The 23397-nt window shown below is 40.5% G+C and overlaps 1 protein-coding gene and 1 long non-coding RNA gene across 3 annotated transcripts in view; one reads left to right on the top strand and one right to left on the bottom strand.

Annotated features, from left to right (window-relative positions):
* The window catches only part of LOC142158870 (uncharacterized), a 166806-nt gene that overhangs the window by 27282 nt on the left and 116127 nt on the right, over positions 1-23397 (bottom strand). For both annotated transcript variants that reach the window (XR_012692879.1, XR_012692880.1), the window contains exon 3: positions 14417-14482. This is a non-coding gene — a long non-coding RNA (uncharacterized LOC142158870). The remainder of the gene's footprint in view (positions 1-14416; positions 14483-23397) is intronic.
* LIF (LIF interleukin 6 family cytokine) lies at positions 9780-14685 on the top strand. Its single transcript, XM_075213198.1, has 3 exons — positions 9780-9842; positions 10612-10799; positions 12138-14685. The coding sequence occupies exons 1-3, from the start codon at positions 9827-9829 to the stop codon at positions 12600-12602; spliced, it is 669 nt and encodes a 222-aa protein (XP_075069299.1). The 5' UTR covers positions 9780-9826; the 3' UTR covers positions 12603-14685.

Raw genomic sequence — 23397 nt, forward strand, 5'->3', positions numbered from 1 at the left:
TGTACCTATCCTTTTTCCAAACAGGGCAACAACATCCAAAGATCCAGACAAGCAGTTTAAGCCACCAGCAGCCGCTGGTAGGGAAAGCTTCAAGAACAGGTAGGAGAGGTTAGGACAGTCTGCCAATTTAGGGGCACCTAACAGTAGTTCACGCAGCATTGCCTGTTTATTTGATGGGGATAGGAAGGGGTTGTAGAGAAGCCTAGCACTGTATAAAATTATATCAACTCCCCTTACATGACGGTCATGCCCACTCGGGTGGCGTGGAAACCCCTCTCTACAAATCCTGCATTTTTTCCTAAACAATAAATGCAGAATTTGTCTTCATTTATTTTCAAAAGTCAAGTGTGTGTGAGTGGCGCTGAAGATGGTTTTGGGGCGAGCAGGGGCGGTAGGCTGAAGTTTTGTCTAAGGTGCTGTGAAACCTTGCACCGGCCCTGGTTATTATGGTAGGTGACAAAGAGCTGGTTCAACCAATCACTCTATATATTTTGGAGTGAGGCAAATGGACAGTAGCTCTTCTGACTATAAGGCTGGGAACACACTACAGGTGTTTCACCCAATTATCGGGCCAATTACACGATCAATGACCGTTGGGTCCGCATTAGTGTGTACACTCCAATGATAATGTTTTATCGTTTCAAAGCACATCGTATTGTTTTATTTGATTTTATAAACGGACTAAAAACCTCTATAAACAATGGAACGATGATATGCCAATTCTGTAGTGTGTATGCACTCACGAACAGCAGTGTAGGCAGATCTAAATAGTGTTTAAAGTTAGATCTTTTCAGCTGATGGTTATGATAGATGAAGAGTACAAATCTGAAGATAAATCTTGTAAGGCATGTATAGTGTGTACACATGAATCGGCATGCTGATCAGGACTTTTAGTTGTTGGTAAAATCATTATCAATATCACATCAGGACAAATTGTCTGTAGTGTCTAACTCTTAGTTCTGTCTTATGATTACGTACTGTGCCCTTGCAAACTATTGAGACAGACTTGATTTAGCCAAGGCTGTATGTGGAAAAGTAACCATTAACATGGCATTCCCATCATTAAAATAATTTATAGCAGGTCTTTTTTAAATTATTTGTTCTCCAACCTCTATCTGATTTACCAAACTATCCTCTGGTGTGGATTAATTAATTTTAATTCTTAGACCTTCAGTTTACACCAAGATGGCAAGACTACCTTAGTAGTAACATAACTTCAGTGATAGACCCTATCAGATATACACTATATGGATAAAAGTATTTGGCCACACCTGTTAATTACTGAATTGCGGTGTTTTAATCAGACCCATTGACAGAGGTGTATAAAATCAAGCACCTAGCCATGCAGTCTCCATTTGCAAAGATTTGTGATACAAAATGGATGAGCTCAGTGACTTCAAGCGTGGTACTGTGATAGGATGCCACCTTTGCAATAAGATGGTTTGTGAAATTTCATCCCAGCTGGATATTCCACTGTAAGTGATATTATTAGAAAGTGGAAGCCTTTAGGAACAACAGCAACTCAGCCACGAAGCGGAAGACCATGTAAAATCACAGAGCGGGGTCAATAATTACTAAGGCGCATGGTGCTTAAAAGTCGCCAACACTTTGCTGATTCCATAGCTGTAGAGTTCTGAACTTCCAATGACATTAATGCAAGCACAAAAATTTGCGGCGGGAGCTTAATGGAATGGGTTTCCATGGCCAAGCAGCTGCATGCAAGCCTCACATCACCAAGACGAATACCAAGCGTCGGATGGAGTGGTGTAAACACACTGACACTGGATTGCGGAGCAGTGGAAATGTGTTCTGTGGAGTGACGAATCCCGCTTCTCTGGCAGATGGGCGAGTCTGGGTTTGGCGGATGATGGGAAAACGTTACCTTCCTGACTCCATTATGCCAACTGTGAAGTTTGGTGGAGGAGGGATAATGGTATGGGGCTGTTTTTCAGGGATTGGGCTAGGCACAGTGATGCTTCAGCATACCAAGTAATTTTGGACAATGCTATGCTTCCAACTTTGTGGCAACAGTTTGGGGAAGGCCCTTTTCTATTCCAACATAACTGTGTCCCAGTGCACAAAGCAAAGGACTACAAAGACATGGTTTGATGAGTTCAGTGTGGAAGAACTTGACTGGCTCGCACAGAGCCCTGACCTCAAACCCATCGAACATCTTTTGGGATGAACTGGAACAGAGATTTGCGAGACAGGCCTTCTCGTCCAACATCAGTGCCTGATCTCATAAATGCACTACAGAATGAATGAGCACAAATTCCCACAGAAACACTCCAACATCTTGTGGAAAGCCTTCCAAGAAGAGTGGAAGCTGGTATCACTGCAAAAGGGGAACAACTCCATATTAAAGTATATGTATTTGTTACAATAACCAGTGCGGCGTAAACTTATAGAACAGGTAGAAGAGGTCTTCACCTTTAGCAGCCGCCTTTCCTGTAGAGACTGGTTATGCTCACAGGTACTCAGATGCCCCCAGGTCTTAAACTCAAAGTAGTATAAATTTATACTCACACAGCTGCGTACAGGTACAGGAGATGACACAAAACAGCAGCGGACCAGCGATCTGCAGACTGGACAGAGCACAGGAGGTGTCAGGTATCGGCACGGTCAGGATCACAGTCAATGGTTCGCAATCCAGGGACAGGCAATGGATCAGGATTAGAGGCAATGGTTCAGAGTCCGGGTGCAGGCAATATGTCAAGGTCACAGGCAAAGGTTCAGAATCAGGAGAAACAGGCAACAGTTCAAGGTCACAGGCAAAGGCTCAGTATCCAGGGGCAGGCAAAGGGTCATACACAGATAGTCAAATCCAAGGGTTTTCACCAACAAAGGCACAGGAGCAGGCTAAGGCACAGGAACACTGAACTATAACCGGCAGGGAGGCTAAGCCCTCCCTGTATTATAAACCAACACTGGCCAATGGGGACAGAGGTAAATCAGCCCTAGAGGCTGCCCTAGTGGCCCACACCTGCTGATTAGCTATGTCTTACTGCGTCCCGACCATTGCTATGACGACCGGGACGCGGAAGAGAGAGTCGCGACGGCTGAGCACTGCCGCGGCTCGTAACAGTATTTGAATACATGTAATTACAGTCCCTGTTGGTGTGTTGGTCAAGCGTCTGTTAGGAACCCCTCCAGCCAGTACAGCAAAACCCGAAAACTGCTCTGAAGTCTGGTGTTCATTGTTGCCCCTAGTGGTGGGGACAGACTTAGCTGCAGACAAACAGAGGGTCGAGAGATGTGTACCGGCTAAGGAGAACCCAGGAATAGAGTGTTAAGACAGACAGCAGTGTGGGGTCCAGGCCAGAATCGGGGCCGGCAGTAGTCAACGAATCCAGAGAACAAACCAAGGTCAGGGGTCACAGGCACAGGTTCAGGATCCAGGGACAGGCGTAAGATCAGGATCACTAGCAGAGGTTCAGAATCCAGGTTCAGGCAATAGATCAGGATCAGAAGCACAGGTTCAAAGTCCAGGAACAGGCAAAGGTCATACACAGGTAGTCAATCTCAAGTTAAACACCAATAACAGGAACAAAGTAGCAGGCAGCAGAACTGGAACAGGACGCTATAACCGGCAGTGAGGCTCAGTCTTCACTGCCTTAAATAGTACAGATGGCCAATCAGAACAGAGTCCAGCAAATGATCCCAGCAGCAGAATGATTAATATGCAGAGCCTGCAGCCAATGGTACGCGGAGAGTGTCAGCAGAAGACTAAGACTTTAATCAGTCTTGATTGGCTGATACTACACAGGCTTGCATGGCTGGCCCAATCTGAACCTGTGCGCACGCGCCCGGCTGTTTGACAGCTGGCCGGGCGCGCCATCAGGGAGAGCAAAGCGTCCCGGTTGTTGCCCAGGCAACCGGGACACAGAAACCAGAACGACGCCCCAGTTGCCGTAGCAATGGCCGGGACGTCACCAGAGGACTCAGGAGAATCGCGGCGGTGCCCGCGGCCGCAGCGATCTCTAACAGCGTCCAAATACTTTTGTCCATATAGTCTATATATGAACATTGGAGATCCTTACCAATGTCTGTTCCAGGGTTATTGGTATAATTAAGATGATTGTTATATGTGCTAAGACATTCCCCTGCATCAATACCTAAGTGTATTTTTAAACATATATACTCCTTATTCTAAAGCACTAAGTTTACTACAGTGAACAAAGTAGGAGGAAAGCCTTGCAGTGCCCGATATATTTCACTATCTATGGCCTCCCAATGCCAATACCTTGCAACATGAGGCAACAGGACATTATGTAGGCATAAAACCATAATAAATAAAGTAGTAAACCTATGGGATATATAGCCATTTCCAATTATAATGCTGTCTTTCCACTCATCCATTAATGACATTAAGTGAACTGGAAAGTCTCAATTTTGGAAGAAGTGGGGTAGTTGATAACCACTGCGTCCTCTGAGGATAAAATCTCCCTGTTTGTAGATGATGTCTTACTCTCTTTTACCAGGCCCTCGGTCTCGGTCTCGCACCTGCTCCAGGAGTTGTCTGATTTTGTGGGCAGTCTCGGGATATAAGATCAACAGCAGTAAGTCTGAGGCACTGCCTTTCTACCTACCTGGCCCTCTCTAAAAGCTTCTTAAGCTTAATTTCAACTTCCAGTTGAGGACAGATTCGTTAACATACCCTGGGGCTAAATGACCTCTTGTACAAAGTTAGTTTTCTACCCTTAATACACAAACTTGAGCAGGACCTTCTCCACTGGTGGAAACATTTAATCTCATGGGTGGGTACAATCTACACCATTAAAATGTCAGTGCTACCTAAATTTTAAATACACACCTTGTGCAATGGGTTTATCTGGCAATACCGCATACCTCGGATCCATCTCAATGTGCGCCAGACCCTCCATATCTGGAGGCCTGCGACTGCCCTTGTTTCACAGGTATTACCAAGCTGCCCATCTTAGCCAACTGATGTCCTGGCACGTCGCCCCACACTCTGAAAGGTGGGTCAACCTTGAAAAAGACATTATCTCCACAGGCTTGCTAGAATTCTTGCCTTGGCTTCCTAAGCGGCACTGCCCGCTCGCAGCTAGCACGATCCCACTTTCTGTCTGGGACTCTGTGAACGGCTCTCTGCCTGTCAGAACATCCCTCACCCCAATTTGGGACCATTTTCTTTCTCCCCCTGGCCAGGAGCTCGGCATGGCCTCGGAGTGGAAGGCTGCGGGAATCACACGTTTCACTCACAGTGTGGGTGATTTTGGTCCCTGTTCATTCTCAGATATGCACGAAAGACAACACATTCCCAACTCAAAATTATTTTGGTATCTCCAAATGCGACATTTCATACAGTCATTCCTCCTATCCCCTCGTCCACGACGCCTCTCCTCTTTTGAATGCAACTGCATGTACAACGCTAATTCTAAAGGGGCTATCTCCCTTCTCTACCACTCTGTCCTGGTCACTCAAAACCCCTCAAAGGCCCCATACATAACTGACTGGGAAGCCGACCTGGGAGAATCCATAAGCGATGAACAGTGGAATGCAACTCACACTCGAATTTCTAAGTATTCTATCAGTGTGGCAATTAAAGAAAACTCTTATAAGGTTCGCACTAGGTGGCATCTGGTCCCGACACACCTACACAATATGTTCCCTACCATCTCGGACGCATGCTGGAGGCATTGCGGACACCGAGGATATTTCATGCACACATGGTGGGCATACCCTAAGCTATTTTCATTTTGGACAACGGTTAGAGCTCTCATGGCAGAAGTTATCGGGCTCACTCTTAACCTGACTCCGCTTAACTTCTCTTATGTGCCCCCATCCCCCGCCTTGACAAAGCCACTGACAAATTGATTCTCCATATCTCCTGCGCAACAAAGTTTCAAATAGCCCATAACAGGGGAAAAAAGCAGCCCCCGACAAACCAAGAGATACCTAATCATATTTGGTTCATATCCCAAATGGAATAAATCACCAGTCTCCAAAACAACAAGGTGGCATCCTTTCATCATCAACATCATCATCATCATCAACATTTATTTATATAGCGCCAGCAAATTCCGTAGCGCATTACAATTGGGAACAAACATTAATAAGACAATACTGGGTAATACATACACACAGAGAGGTAAGAGAACCCTGCTCGAAAGCTTACAATGTATTACAAAATTACAATCAAATTACAATATTTGGGACACATGGTATCCGCACCACTAAGCACCCCTGCCCGGAGTCCTGTAAAACCACTCCTTATTCTACCGCAGTCACTCACTCATCCCCTTGCCCCTTCTAGCTCACCTCCTAATATTCCTTCACCCACCCCCCCCCCCCCCCCACCATATAATTGCAACATTGCAATGGCTTCACTGCTTAGGTACAGACTGTGAGCCCTTCAGTGGCTCTTTTTTTTCGCACCAGGTCACTGGGCTGGTTTGGAATATCTCCCTCAGATGGTCTATTATGTTGCTCCAGTTTGTGTTATCTGTGCCATATGAACCTTGACTGTATAATTTTTTTGCAATGCCATACTTGCTTTTATTTTCATGCTACTTTCAAACTTTTACAAATGAAGAGATTTACAAAAAATTGGGGCAGTTGGGTTAACCTACATTTACTTATTTCAAGTAATAAGCTTAGTACCTTAAATTGCTTGATTACAAGGCTAATGTTTGTAGCATTTATTGTCACTTAAGATCTTAGCCCTCAAACTTTAAAAATAAATTAAAAATGATTTATTATACTATGCCTTTAAAATCCTCCCTTAGTTACTGTTTAGAGGATTGGCTAAAACTGTTTCATACTAACATACTCAATCCCTGTTGAAACAATATACTCTGCTATTTCTGCATTTGTTCATATTGTTTACAATAATCTTTCTTTTAATGTGTCAAATTTTGTATCTCGCAACACAGAAAAATTCAATAAAAATGAGATAATAAAAACAACTTATTCAACAGCACTAAAATGTTGCTCCTGACTTGCATTTTTAGCACAAGTGCAAAGCATGCACTTGCATGTAAAATTGAACCCATTCTATTCAATGTGTCCATATCCATTTGCGTTTATACTTCTGCATGCACTAAAGTTTTTTAGACACTGCTTGTTCCATTTTAGGGCATTCAAGGCATGAATCTGCACTTGAAATAGTCCATTGATTTCTATGGGAATGTATTGTGCTCATGGCCACTAGAGGGTAACATGAGCGGTTTAACCAGCTCTGTGCTGTATTTTTCCCATTCATGCAAAAGGGCCATTCATACAAATGGTGTTGTGCGATACATGTAGAAACTTCATTGTTATGGTTTTATTTCATATATGGAATATAAGAATTCCCTTAGATTACAAGAATAATTCCAGTGGATTAAAAATTCAGGGCATTTCCCATGGATTTCAAGAAGATCCCTTGGATTACAAATTAAAAACATTTACCTTGGATGACTAATTATGGACAATTCCTTTGGATTACAAATGTATAAAGACATTTTTTTAATAATTTACTGAATGAGAATTTGAGTTATTTTCAATAGAAATCTATTAAGAAATGTGTCTATAATTTAGTTATTGTGTCATGTATTTTAATTACTGTTTTAGTATAATGAAGCAAGGTCTTAGGGATATCTTACCATTATACTGGGCTCCCCTGGGGTGGAATTTTTGCAATATTCCTTATCAGGGCCGCCGTCAGATACACCCCCCTCCCCCCGATGAGCGCCCCCCCAACTCCAACAGAAAAACCTGAAAAAAAAATGTAAAATATACTTACAATTACAGAGATGTTGCAGCTGCTCCCTCTTCTTCTGCGGCGGCGGGAACAGTGGTGTGACGTCAGGTCACACCACACAATCAGTGTGAAGGGAACATCACATGATCGCAGGGGCGGAGCAATGATTCCCCTGCGATCATGATTGGCAGCTGCCTGGCTGTCACAGGCAGATCACATGAACGCAAGGGAATGATTCCTCCACCCCTGCGATCACATTCTGCTGCCTGGCTGTCACGATGACAGCCAGACTGAAGACAGCTACGGACAGCAGCGCAGACCAGCGGAGACTGTAAGACAGCGGGCCCCCTGGTAAGTATGTGTTGCGCCGCTGCCGGGCCCCCTGGTGAGCCCGGGCCCGGTACAACAGTACCCCCGTACCCCCCTGATGGCGACCCTGTTCCTTATTATCTTGTTATCCACAGCACTCTTCAGCCATAGAGGCTCCAGTATTGCGATGCCTAGCCTGGAATGGTTTCCACTATGAGAGGGGGGATCCCATACTGCAGGTTTACCAGTTAATAATGGGAGTCAGCTCAGATGGGGGAGCTAGGGGTTTGTTTTCACTTTAGCAGGGGGACCCCACACTTGCTCCATTGCTTTAGTGTAAGCCTAGGCTGTCTAGTGATGGTTGAGATTTTTGGGGGGAGGATGCTACCGATTTTATTCACTTATTTTTAATGAATGGAGCTTATCCCATTCATTTCAATAGTCATCATCATCATCATCATCATCATTTATTTATATAGCGCCAACATATTCCGTAGCGCTTTACAATTGGGGACAAACGTAATAAACTAATAAACAAACTGGGTAAAACAGACAAAGAGGTGAGAAGGCCCTGCTCGCAAGCTTACAATCTATGGGACAATGGGAGATTGACACATGAGGTTAAGTATACATTTTGCATCTTGGCCCAGCCAGACTGCAAAGGTAGGGTGACTCATAAGCTAAATGATCCTGTCACACAACAATGTTGGTCCGGGGGTAGTTGTCTTGTGTGAAATTGTGTAACAGGCTAAAGGTAGTGAGGTTAAGATGGTGGTTGAGGAATATTATAAGCTTGTCTGAATAGGTAGGTTTTCAGAGAACGCTTGAAAGTTTGTAGACCAGAGGAGAGTCTTATTGTGCGAGGGAGAGAGTTCCATAGAGTGGGTGCAGCCGAAAAAAGTCCTAATTTTAGGATTTAGGATTTAGGATTTAGAATTTTAGTCCATTCATTTTAATGGATTTTCTACATGTAGCACCCTTGGTAAACCACACTGAAATGTAAAGGGCTGAAGAGAATGCACCTGGTTACTATGTCTATGCATATGACAACCACTCAACAGCAACAATAATTTAGTACTTCTTCTTTCAAAATTCTAGATAACAAGTTTCTGGAAAAAGATGTTTATGTTTATGTGTGTCTCCCTACTATATACTATATAGTATGAATACAGGGAGAATATTAAAACTCTCCTCTGTGCAAAGTCAAGATTTATTGACATTAATAATTTTACAGTGAAAACTGTAGAAAAATTTTATGACTATGCCCACTGGTCAGGTTGTGATGAGGTCTGCACTGCATTACATTGTAGACTGCTCCGCTTGTGATGTGCACAAAAAAAACAGAAATCAAATGTTAGCAACTGTGAGAGGCTTTATCAACATACATTAAGTAATGTGCTCCAGTTAGGATAAGACAAGGTTTTTTTCTTAAGTCTTTTTCCACGACCTCCCCTTCACTCTCTGAAAGTAACTCACAGAACAGTGTGACTAAGCTCTCTCTCACCTTACAACATTTTCCATTAGGGATTTTCCAGATTTTAAAATTAGGTAAACCTGATGCAAATATTACAATGATATCCACTTAAATTGTAGTGCACATTAAAAAAAACTAAAAAAAAACTTGAATGAATAATTTCTACAACTTCCTGCTCATCTACTGATTGGCTCCTAAAGAAGGGATGGCTTCAATTCTCAGTATTTTTTTTCTATTCATTCTCTGCTATATAAGTCATGGTTTTGTACAAATTTTAGCAAGAAACGCTCCAGAAACCAGCTATTCCACAGCCTGCCCAGGGGGGGCCTGAGAGTAGAATGCAGCTTGTGGCAGGTAACTTGTTCCCCACACTCGAGGAGTATTCTTTTTTTACACTGCTTTGGCTTCTGTAACAAATTGACATACCAAACATTTTTTTGTGGGACTTAAACTATGTAATTATCAGCAGATTTTCTGGTGCAAGTACTTTCTGAGAAGTGTTGCAGTTTAGGAAATGAAAAGGCTAAATTATGTAGAAGTGACATTTTCCTGGACATGTGTAATACTAGTAAGTTCTCAAACAAGTCTGGGCACATGTTAAAAGCAGTTCCTACAAAAATGTCATGACAGACACGTGTAGCTGTGATCTAACACAGTGATTTAGCAGCTAACGCAGGAAATGTTGTACTTGCTTTGCTATTGGTCATCTAGTCTTCATCTGGCAATATCCGTTTATAAGTTAAAGTGAAATAAAAAACCTAATGTGGTGGTTGAATATGATTTTTTTTTTTTTTAATGAAGTAATGCTTCTAGTAGCCCAAAACTGTGCGAAACATGTATCTTAAGCATTAAACTTTTAGATAGTAACCTAAAATCGGGCATTTATATATGTTATATATAATATATTTAACCCTTTCTGATAACTAAAGTAAAACAGCAAACACACTGTTTCAATTTCAACAGAAATAGGCTATACTAAGAACTGAACAGAGATTATTTTCTTTTTCGCTTTTAAAGGATTTTTTTTACCAAACAGCAGAGAAGTTACAGATCTTGTTTGTCATTTGGATGAAGGCAGACTACTTAACAGAATAATGTGAAACATATGTTTTCTTCTGAACAGGGATTGTGCAACTACTGATACTCCAGCAATGGGCTCTGCTAACGGGAAGAGCAAATCCATTGAATGCTGTAAAGCCGCTCTGCGCAAACGTCTCAGACTGCAATAACAACTTAACAGTCATCATGACACAAATCAAATTAAAGATAAAGCAAATGCACACAGAAGCCAAGGATCTCTTTCACACTTATGTAAGTAGAACATTATTCAGACATGTTCATTTGTGAAGATATTATTTTGCTGAGAAAAAGAAAATATTAAAAGGCAGTATGTCATATTGCTGTAAAGTTATGTGTATTGCATGACCATGCCTCATTACACAAGCATGTCCTGGTCTCTGACAATAGGTTGTCTGATATCTTAAGACTTTTTGAGCCTATCAAATGCAGACAGTAACTGTTGTGGAGTTAGATGACACATTAGCAAAAGTTCTTGGAAGGAGTGGTGACATCTCCCATACCAGAGAGCTCCCAGGCTAATTCTGGTTACTGTTTGTGGGAGATTGGTAGATTTAAAAGAAACATACAAAAAAAAAACTCTCTCTTAAATGTTACATGTAAAGAATTGTGTATCCAGAGAGTCATGTCTTGTAACTAAAGTGTTATAGAATGCTCTTGTTGTACCTCACTGGCTATGACCAATCAAGCTTTATTCGCTTAGTGGAAGTTTATAGGGATATCACCTAATCCTAAGAAAGCTCCTTACTGCACATGCTAAGAGTGAGCCTTGCCTCCATTACATGTATGAATCAAACAAAAAACAACTAGTTTAGGCTTTTAAGTTTTTTTGGTTTTTTTTTATATTTCCTACATATCAATCCCAACCTGCTGTCTTAAATAGCTGTGTAAGGGGTTCTATTTATTAAGCGGCGATAGGCCAAAATGCTGGTGTAAAATGCTCTTTCACTACTTTTTGCTATTTAAGAAGGGGTTCATAGCGTATAAATCAGATATTTCTCCAGCCTTAACCCCATTACCGGAGCTTACCTCTGTTCCCATAGACATCTATGGGGTCAAGAGCACTAAGCAATTCACTAAGCTTGAAAAGCTTTGCAATTCATAGTAAACTAATACCATCCTGAGATGGCGATACCTGTCTTTTATAATGGGATCCAGTTTAAGCATCTCTGGCTTCGCTGGATCCCTCAGCCGTGAACATGCTATGCATTAGGCTGCTGGTGAATAGTAAACAATATTCACTGAAGAAGGGTGTCTTCTCCAGAGCTCCTAGAGCAGCCCGGCATGATAAATTACAATTGTATTTTATTTGATATCGCTGCAATTTGCTATTACACTAGAGTGATAAATAGACATCTAAGTATTCCTTGTCCACGCTCTCTCCACGACCCCTGGAGAAAGGCCCTTTGTAAATCTAATTACTTATGTGAATTTCTTTTTTCTGTTTTACTTAAAAGCAGCACATTTACATCTGCATATAAACAATCCAATGTTCAAAGTTCAATACTGATAAGAAAAGAGAATGTATACATTTATAGAAAAAATTGTACTATAGTCTTTCTTTTCTTTCAGGTGGATGAAAACTTCAGCGACAACATGAACGTTAGCAATCTTTGTAGTCCAGACTCCATTGATTTCCCTAAATTCAATGTGAGCAATACAAGTGAAAAAGAAAAAATGGTTGAACTGTACAAGATCTTTCAATACATGACGGCGGCTATAGCAAATATTACACAGGATCAGATGAATCTGAATCCCCAAAAAAAGATTTTGCACTCACAGCTTAATACAAGCAAGGCAGAGATAACAGCTGTCATTTCTAACCTGTCTTGTATCCTCTGCAGAAGGTATCAAATAACTGAAGTAGATGTGCATTATGGAATACGTTTTCCAACAAACACGTTTAGCAAGAAGAAAACAGGATGCAAAGTGCTTAAGAAATACAAACATTTTCTATCACAAGCATCAGAAATGGCAAGTGACTGGAGTGAGGAAGTGGAGTATACTCAAGACAGAATAAACAAACACCAGGGCTAAAGTAACATACTTCAACTATGTGATTAAGGCAGCAGCTGACCTTGCTAGGATTTAAACCGTTGTCCACAAACTTCTTATCTTTCCTTGGTGCAGACTTATTTACAGCACATTTTGCAAGACCAAACTCTGATTTAATCCCATATCATTCACAACTGTGCCTTAAAAGTACTCCATGGAGAACTACACACAAATTCCTTTAACAGACTTCACCTGCTCAGTATCTGGATTATTGTACACGTATGAGAGAACCTTGTAATTCAATAATCGCATGATTGAGGATTATCATAATCACTCCCAATGCTATATATCATGACTTTGGAAAATGCGCAAATACAGTGAAGCTAATGGAACTGACATGTACAATTGGCAAATCATGTCTAAAAACAGAGAAATTAAGGGAATTAATTCGATGTTAAAGTCCAAGCAGTAAAAAATCTTAAAATACTTAAGGAATGAATGGGTGAAAAAGAATGTAATAGTTAATTAATTGTTTATTTATATATTTATTATAGTTTATTTAACATTATTTCTTGTATCTGTCAATCAAAAAAGTTCATGTGTAAAGATTACACATAATCTCTTTTCAGATTGAAATGTATTGTATTCTGATTCTCACAGAAGGTAAAAAAATATTACTTACAAAGTGTAATTTAAATGTGAGTATTTATTATTTATTTAAAAATATGTGGGTATTTCTTTTTGTACAAATGTTATTTTTATACTGTATATAACATTGTATTTGAACTATTGTATGTTCTTCTTCCTCCAAGATATTTTCATTTCACAGATAATGTTTGAACAAATAAAGCTGCACTACCAACTAGCCCAGCGGTGAGCAACGGGCGCCTTCACTTGCTTACCCCAGCCAACTTCTCCAGATCTTATCAGAATGGGGGCAACCAACTTCCGCATCACGTGACCTCCTCTGCACAGTGAAGGGAGGTCATGCGGTATACCTGGAGGAGAATGGAGTATAATGTGTTCTCTCTCCCAGCTGTGCCCCTCAATTGAGTGAGGGGCACAGCTTGACCATCATTTAATGTTGGTTAACTGAAATGATTTGTCGCTTCTGTTGTACAGAACTGTCAGAGCCACATGATAAACTGCATGTTGCAGCCCCTGAGTAAAGGGAAGGGCACCTTAGAAAAATCTTTTACATAGGTGGTAGTGTAGCTTTAAAGAGAATCAATCCAGAAAAAAATCTGTCTACATTCCATCTCAATGATGTACTGTATCGCATAAGTCCATTGTTACAGCTGATGCTTCATGTGGCATTCCATAAATCTGAGAGCAAAGTCTTTCTGCAAACCAGAAACAAGAATTACATAACGTAGTAATGTCAACTGAAGCAATTACCCCCAAAATGTGTCGTTTTTAAAAAAGCAAGTTATGAAGGCTTGCTGGCAATTGATATCTGGTCACATGGCTCTATTCTCAGAATGGCTCAGGCACAAAATGCAAGTGAATGTGTTACTAGGATTGCCAGATAAAATATACATGTTGCAATTATTTCAGATAGAGGACGCATATCTGCAGTTAATACTATCTAACAATTAAGAGCATATATTTCATGCTTTTGGGTTTTTTTCAAGGCTGTCCTGGCAATCCTAGTAAAGAACCACATTCTCATGTCACAATTACAATTAATCAAGCTTATAGTCACTATAAAGATGTTATTATCAACACAGGCCAATCACTATACACTCTGCATATTCATATTTGGGACTACATTTCCTATATGCATAGGACTCAGTAAACATTAGTGCAAATTGTGTACAATCTTACTTTAATGCTGTAATGTCATGTCTATATACCTTTTATTTTGCTTAGTTTTCTTGTTATTGGAGGTAATGTCATTTAAACACATGATATCTTGAAAACTAAACAAAGGAAAAAAAATATTATTAAACATTTACATAATGTGATATTTCCCTTTGAACAATACCTCATAGAAATGTTACATGTCTCTGACTTAGATTTTCACAGCAAAATACTGTACCTGTTAGGGAAATGTCTACAAACTATTTCTCGATGAATAGGAATCTAATGGTACTAAAAATAATTGTGCAAGTTCTGGTTTACATGAAATATTTATATATTTATTTATTATTTATTTTTATAATAAATATTTATTTTTAAAGTTATTTTTACTATTGTCTTTTGTGCTTAGATCAATAATAATAATTTAGATACACAAGAAGACTACATCTATGGTACATGTCTGCTGGACCATGCAGAGATCATTAACAATGGGGATTACCATGCAAAGGACATTGATGCGGAACACCTCACAGCAAAGTACACATTGCTCTGCCAGCCTGCTACCTGAAGTGATGAAATAGTATTCATCTCACGCCTTACATAAACTACCATAAACATTTCTATATGAGTATGCATAATTACTGTCACATTATTTATTATTAGATCTACTATAGAAGGTAGATCGCCACACCAGAGGAGAAACCAGAGATTTAGATTTCTGCAGCAATAAAATTAGCATTTATAAAATTATGTTACTTTGTTTCTCCCCAAAACCTACTCCCCAAAACCTACTATCTCAGCTTGCCTTATATAAGGACACCGCTTGAAGCACACCAACATAGTCCACCAGCACACAGACCAGAAAAACTTCCACAATGACCACATGCACAGTGAACATCACCATACACCCATGCAGGATATTACCATACATAGTACATCCATGCAGGATATTACCATACATAGTACATCCATGCAGGATATTACCATACATAGTATATCCATGCAAAATATTAACATACATACTACATCCATGCGGGATATTACCATACATAGTACATCCATGCATGATATTACCATACATAGTACATCCATGCATGATATTACCATAAATAGTACATCCATGGATAACATTACCATACATAGTACATCCATGCAGGATATTACCATACATAGTATATCCATGCAGGATATTATCATAAATAGTACATCCATGGATAACATTACCATACATAGTACATCCATGCAGGATATTACCATACATAGTACATCCATGCGGGATATTGCCATACATTGTACATCCATGCAGGATATTACCATACATAGTACATCCATGCAGGATATTACCATACATAGTATATCCATGCAGAATATTAACATACATAGTACATCCATACAGGATATTACCATACATACTACATCCATGCAGGATATTACCATACATTGTACATCCATGCAGGATATTACCATATAATTGCTGTTTTAATATTTAGAAACATCTTGAAATTTAGCAACATATAATTTATGCCATTAGCAAAACTTAAATTAATCTAGGATAAGAACCCGTGACTAGTAATATTTAACTTATAATAGTTGGTTTAGTAATACAGTACCCATGAGTGTTTTATTATTTGACCTCTGGCAAATTGTAACAAAAAGGAGGAAGGAGAATAATTACTGTAGAAAGAAGTATTCTTATACTTTTACATTTAAACAGAACACCATCCTGCTCTCTCGGGTTAGCAGATTAATAAATTGCTGTTATTCATTATGTTAACTTGCGTACTGGTCTTCAGTCCATTTTTATTTGGCTTGGGGAAACACTGTCTCTCCTCTGTGGGCGAGTATATCATTGCTGATCCACAGCATGAGAGGTTTCCCTTCACATTAAAAGCAATTTTAGTCTCAAGATAATTACCAGTGAGCCCACACATGCAACACCTTCTCGCAGAGCCGTAACTTAGAATGCTAGCGTCCAGGGCGAGAAAGACAAATGCCGCCCCCCTAGCACTCAATTTTAACCAAATTAACCTAAAATATTCCTAAATTGTGCCCCCCCTTCAGCGTTGCACCCTGGGCGATCGCCCCTGTCGCACAGCCCTAGTTACGGCTCTGCCTTCTCGGGCATCACACAGACATCAAAGCAATTTCTTTTATCCTTCATATTTGCATAAGTCTCTATTCAACTGAAAAAAATGAGGCTCCAAGTGAAGCCATAGTACCCTAATATCTCCATTAGAGATTTATATTTTTTAGTGATGTCTCGTGTTAACCCATAGGCAAACTTATACTCTGTTGATTGAATGTACTATTATGGCTCAGTGATGTTCGAGGGGAGTTATGGCTGGTATAAGAATTTCTGGCTATTTTTGAATATACCGTGTTTTCCCCTATAACCATGTACACTGCCTTTCTGAGTGTGTGTTGGGTGTTGGTGGTAGTGGGAGTTAATAGCTTATCTTTTAAAACCACCATAACGGAAGAGCATCTTTGTCCACTTTACCTGGAGATCAATAGTGTTAGGATTATGATCCATATTTCTGCATTCTCCCTCAACAGAAAAAAGAAATTTAGTAATGTTTTCTGTTTCTGTTATTAAAAGTATATTATTAGATTGTCCGATCCAAACAATGTGGTTCCAAAGCACAAAAGGTTTTATTTGCAACCAAAGTAATTTCATAAGTACCACCAATCTGGATGCAAAGCAAGTACTAGCATGAAGTTTGCAACAGTTGGTTTTCAAACTCATACCTTCAGGTTCCTGCTGCTGAATCTTATTTTAAAACTAGAGATGGGCGGGCTCGGTTTCCCGAAAACCTAGCCCACCCGAACTTAGGGGATCCGAGTACCAAGCCGAGCCGACTCAGTACTTTGAGCTTTTTCGGATTCCAAAACGAGGCAAAATGTTATTGTGACGTCGTCAGATCTCGGGAGTTTTGGAATCTGTAAATACCGCCCTCCACTGCAATCTAGCGCCATTTAAGAGAGGGATACAGAAGGGGTAGTATCGAGTGAGAGCAGTTGGGCAGGCAAATATACAGAAGTGAAAGAGGAGGGTGGTAGCAGTGTTCAACAAAGCTCCACTGCTAATTGTCATTGGTGAAATCCAAATATACAAGTCCTTGCAGGCTTTTTTTCAGAATTTGCACCAATAAGTGTAGAGTGTTATATACAACCAAAGACAAGAGCTACGTTGCTAATTTTGTCATTGCTGAAATACAAATATGCAAGTCCTTGCAGGCTTTTTCTCTGAATTTGCACCAATAAGTGTATGGTGTTATATACACCCAAAGACAAGAGCTACGTTGCTAATTTTGTCATTGCTGAAATACAAATATACAAGTCCTTGCAGGATTTTTTTCTGAATTTGCACCAAAAAGTGTAGGGTGTTATACAAATGGATTCACAGCAGTACACAGAAGAGCAGGAGCAGCAAGCAGCTGCTGCCACCAGTCCTGATGATAGTAATCCCTGTACGTCTTCTGGTAAAGCCTATGTAAAACTACATAGTCTGTTTAAGTCAGGGAAAAAAACATAAAAAAACACCTTTTACCGTGGTGAAGAAGAAAAGAGCTGGAATCCATGAAAAGTTATCTGCCTGGGAAAATTAAATTGCCAACATGCCATTCTACACACGCACTGGCAAAAAAAAGAATGAGGCCTTCGCCTTTCTCGATGAGTGCGAGATCTAAAAATGTTACTGAGGCATTTTCTTGCAAGGTCACTCGTGACCAAGCAAGACGAAGTAATTCGGACTCCAAAAGTGGTGCACAACTACTTTTACGTGTAAAAGCCGATATGGAAGAAAACAGTAAGGGATTAGAGGAAAATGTATGCTCAGATTCAGAAATGACACCAATCCATGAGGAGAGTCCATGCACGAGTGCTATGTGTAATCGTGACCATTCTGATAGTGTACCCATAAAGAAGGCTCCATTCAGCATTTCTGCTGATGTGTGCCTGAACAGCCCGAGTATAGCCGGTGATACATCAATTAAGGATGCCACTTTGGAATTGGAACAGGATGAGGGGGATATTTGTGTAGCGACGAGGGCGCTAATGAGGATGTTAATGAGGATGATGCTGTTTGTGTAAGTCCTGCACCAGTGGAAGCAGGTCTGGCACGTGAAAAGAAGATAATTGGGGGTGATTCGAAGCTCACTGATGAACTTGCTTTTTGCTGGGAATTACAATGGCTCTTTATAGTGCATTGTCTGGCACCCTGGATTGGTGTATGTCTGATAAAAGCACGCATCCCGGGGGGGAAGTCAGCGCTCATTGCCATGTATTAGCTGTAGAATTACCTCACTTATCCAAGAAACACGTGGAGCAATCATCATCATCATCATCATCAACATTTATTTATATAGCGCCAGCAAATTCCGTAGAGCTTTACAATTGGGAACAAACATTAATAAGACAATACTGGGTAATACATACAGACAGAGAGGTAAGATAACCCTGCTCGAAAGCTTACAATCTATAGGACAATGGGAGTTAGAAACACAAGGGCATGTGCTACATCATATTGCACAATGGACCAGCCAGACTGCAAAAGTAAAAGTACTGAGTGGGCTATGTGTGTTGCAATGTTGGTCAGAGGGTTGTTGTCCTGAGTTAGCAGTGTAGAGGATGGTAATAGGGTAACCTAGGGAAATTAAGATGATGGTTGAGGAATATCATAACCTTGTCTGAAGAGGTGGGTTTTCAGTGAACGCTTGAAGGTTTGAAGACTAGAGAAAAGTCTTAATGTGCGTGGGAGGGAATTCCACAAAGTGGGTGCGGCCCGCAAAAAATCCTGTAACCGAGAATGGGAGCATGTGATGAGAGTGGAGGAGAGACGTAGATCTTGTGCAGAACGGAGGTGTCGAGTAGGGAGATATTTCGAGACAAGTGAAGAAATGTATGTTGGTGCAATTTTGTTGATGGCCTTGTATGTTAGTAGAAGAATTTTATATTGGATTCGTTGAAATACAGGCAGCCAATGTAGAGACTGACAGAGTGGCTCAGCAGAGGAGTAACGGTTTGTAAGGAAAATCAATCTAGCCGCTGCGTGCAAAATAGATTGTAGGGGTTCAAGTCTGACTTTGAGAAGACCAGTAAGGAGGGAATTGCAATAGTCGATGTGGGAGATGATGAGTGCATGAATAAATGTTTTTGCGGTGACTTGTGTCAGATATGTGCGTATTCTGGAAATGTTCTTTAGGTGTATGTAACATGATATAGAGTTGATGTGGGGGATAAACGACAGTTGTGAATCAAGGATTACACCTAGGCAACGATCTTGCGGGGTGGGATTTATGGTCATGTTATCAACAGAAATAGAAATGTCAGGCAGGAAGCTTCTGTTTTTGGGTGGGAATATTATTAATTCAGTTTTTGAAAGATTGAGTTTGAGTTGGCGAGAAGACATCCAAGATGAAATGGCAGAAAGACAGTCAGTAACGCGAGACAACACAGATGGTGAAAGATCAGGAGAGGATAGATAAATTTGTGTATCATCCGCATAGAGATGATACTGAAATCCAAAGGAGCTTATTAGTTTTCCAAGAGAAGTGGTGTAGATAGAGAATAGCAGAGGACCTAGGACTGAGCCTTGTGGAACACCAACTGATAAAGGAAGCGGAGCAGAGGTGGATTCAGAGAAATTAACACTGAAAGAGCGATTAGATAGGTAGGATGAGAACCAGGATGTCACGGGCACTAGGAAATAGGTATATTTCTGAAATGCAAATACTATTAATTTATTGCTGGGGCTGTTTGTAGGGAGGGAAATAGGTTTATTTATTAAATATGAATACTATTATTTTAATGTTGGGGCTGGAGGAAGGCTTAATTAGTAATCATGGGTGGTATTGATTTAACGCCGGGGCTGGCTGTAATTTTCTAAATGTCCCCATTTTTTTCCCAAATAGGTCCTCCAACATTCCAGGATCCAGACAAGCCGCAACTAAGGAAACCTGCAGCACAGGTGGTGAAAGTGAGAAGAACAGGTAGGAGACAGCAGCAGAGTCTGTGAAACGTTGTTATTCTAGTGGGACAATCCTAATTTTTGGTGACCGTTCAATGGTGTACACAACAATGCAGGTCTTTTTGTCTGTAGGAGGGTGCATCAACACACCCATTAGCAATTTTGAATAAATATTGAATAAAATTGTAGTACATTATATATATATATATATATATATATATATATATATATATATATATATATTAGTCAAAATTGGCGTTATGTTATCAATGTTTATTTTTTATGTTAGTTTTAATGTGCGGTATCATTGCTAGTTTTAATGTGCATTATCAATGGAATTTTTAATATGCGGTATCATTGCTAGTTTTAATGTGTGGTGTCAATACCAATTTTAATGTGGTGTTTTGATGATTGTTTCAATGTACAGTATTTTAGTTTGTGGAAACAATGATTTTTCTTATGCAGACAACCTAGGAGAGCTGTAAGTGTCATACTGTGGGCTGTAGGTGATGTAATGCAGAATGTGTCACTATGCCCTTAATTTTAGATCTTAGGGGCCCCCCTGTCTTAAGTGCCCCGGGCCCCCCAAAGCCTTAATCCAGCTCTGACTTACTATGTGTAAATTATAATACATTTGTTATGTGGTTGCAAGCAATAACAATTGGGAAAAAATTGATCTTTTGATATTGATATGATATACTAAAATTAATGACGTTATCAGTCCACCCTTTGATATTTCCAAAAATCACAATCCATTTTCTATCTTTGGATCATAATACAGGTTCTCCAATTCTAGATCTAATGAATTAATTGAGACCTGTAAAGTCAATTCTCTACTAGGGCGTCCCATTTCACCTTCTCCCAGACCCATCAGACGCTGCTTGTATCTCTGCATAAACAGCACCTAATATGAAGCACAGCATCACAAGATACACCCTGTGGCTAAGAGCTGCATCAACTGCGAGCAGATGAATTCCTGTGCATAGAACATGTGACCAGCACTTAGTATTAGGAGGTATGAAATGACTGCCATTGTGTGGGAGAGGGGTGGTATTGGGGCAGTGTGCGGAGAGGGGAAGTGTTGGTGCAGTGTGGGGAGATGGGTGGTATTGGTACAGTGTGGGCAGAAGGGTGGTATAGGGTCAGTGTGGGGAGAGGGTTAGTATTGGGCCAGTGTGCAGAGAGAAATAGTGTTAGTTCATTGTGGGCAGAAGGGTGGTATTGGGACAGTGTTGGTAGAGGAATAGTATTGGGTCAGTGTGGGGATAGGGGTAGTATTGGGTCAGTGTGGGGAGTGGGGTAAAATTGGTGCAGTGTGGGCTGAGGGGTAGAATTGGGACAGTGTGGGCTAAAGGGTGGTATTGGGGCAGTGTGGGGAGAGGGTTAGAATTGGGGCAGTGTGGGCTGAGGGGTGGTATTGGGGCAGTGTGGGGAGAGGGGTAGAATTGGGGCAGTGTGGACTGAGGGGTGGTATTGGGGCAGTGTGGGGAGAGGGGGGTATTAGTGCAGTTTGCAGTGAGAGCGGGGGTGGCATTTCTATAGTGTGGGACTGGTATACCCGTTTGCTGTTACCTGGGAGCGGGGTTACTGTAATGTGGAGGGGTTGGATTGTGGGGGAGTGTATTTCTGTAATGTGTGCGTGGTGTTACAGATAGCTGCAATGTGAGAGTATAGCTGTAATATAGATTTAAGGTTAAGGGTATGTAGTGGTATTGCTGATTGCTGTAATGTGTGGTAGTTATTTATTATAAATTGTACATGTTATTGATGTAATGGGGTTGCTAATAATGTGATAGTTAGGAGAAATAGGCATGTTTTTTAAATGCGAATGCTGTGTATATGAAATGTTGCAGCTGGTTAGGATGTATATTATTTCCTCAGCATTCCAGGAAATGAATAGTAACTATGCATTTTCCAAACAGGGCCCAAAATTCCAGGAACTGGCCAAGCAGCAGACCTTAAGAATTCAGCAGGTGGTGTAAACTGCAAGAACAGGTAGTAAATAGACTGTATTGTATACTAGGGCTAATTTATTTCATACAACCTAAATTCCCTAGGCCCCAGGCAGTTGGGTTAAAATTTCCATACCACCACTTCAAAATTTACACTTCAACCAATGGTTTGAAATAGGTCATGGAGTAACCAAAGGCTATCTGTAAGGGTGTCACTATTGAAACAAATCTTGGTGGTGGCAGAACCTTGGAATAGTGAGCATGTGATGCAAAAACGAGATTGTAATCTTTGCTAGACAGACCAGGTGAGTTTGCCGTTATTAATCCTTTGCCTCACACATGACATACAGGCTCAGGTGAGTGCTGTTTGTGAGATTATGTTCACTTGATTTTACATCAGATCTATTTACATTAACCGACCGATTCAAAAGATTTTTATGATGTTTTATATGGGATGCTAGGTCCTAATTATCGTGGATAAATATCTGTGATTAAAGGTTAATGGATATTAATATTCTTCTAGTTATGTATACATGATAATTACCGTATTTATCGGCGTATAACACGCACTTTTTTCCCCCTGAAAATAGGGGGCAAATGATGTATGCGTGTTATACGCCGATATAATGTTAAGAAGCCAGTAGCAGATCAGTAGCAGCGTGTGGAGTGTGAGGCAATCAGTAGGCAACGGCAAGCCGCGCCTTCCTTAACGTCTAATTCTCGCGGCCATCGGAGCGTAACCACGGCAACGCTCTGCACTGCGAGAGTTCGCTGTCTGAGGTAGGAGAACTTGTACCCGTCAGGTACAAGTAAAGTAGTGAAGTAAAGTGGGGTTTTGTGTACGGCGCAACAACGAACTAACAATTAAACAGATAAAATACGGTATATAGTCATTTTAAAATAATTATATAAAGTGCTAACATGCTAATTCCCATATGTGAAAAACTGGTGATACAATAGTGCCAGCATGCTGGATCCAATATGTGCAAGTAATAAATATTACTGTATGTGCTGAAAATATTCTAAAATTATTTCTATAATATATATATATTTAACAAAGTGCTAGTGTATTACATAGATGTTGTGCAGCAGTGTGCACAGATTTAAAGGAGAC

The sequence above is a fragment of the Mixophyes fleayi genome, chromosome 1 (assembly GCF_038048845.1).
Source record: "Mixophyes fleayi isolate aMixFle1 chromosome 1, aMixFle1.hap1, whole genome shotgun sequence".
Taxonomy (NCBI): domain Eukaryota; kingdom Metazoa; phylum Chordata; class Amphibia; order Anura; family Limnodynastidae; genus Mixophyes; species Mixophyes fleayi.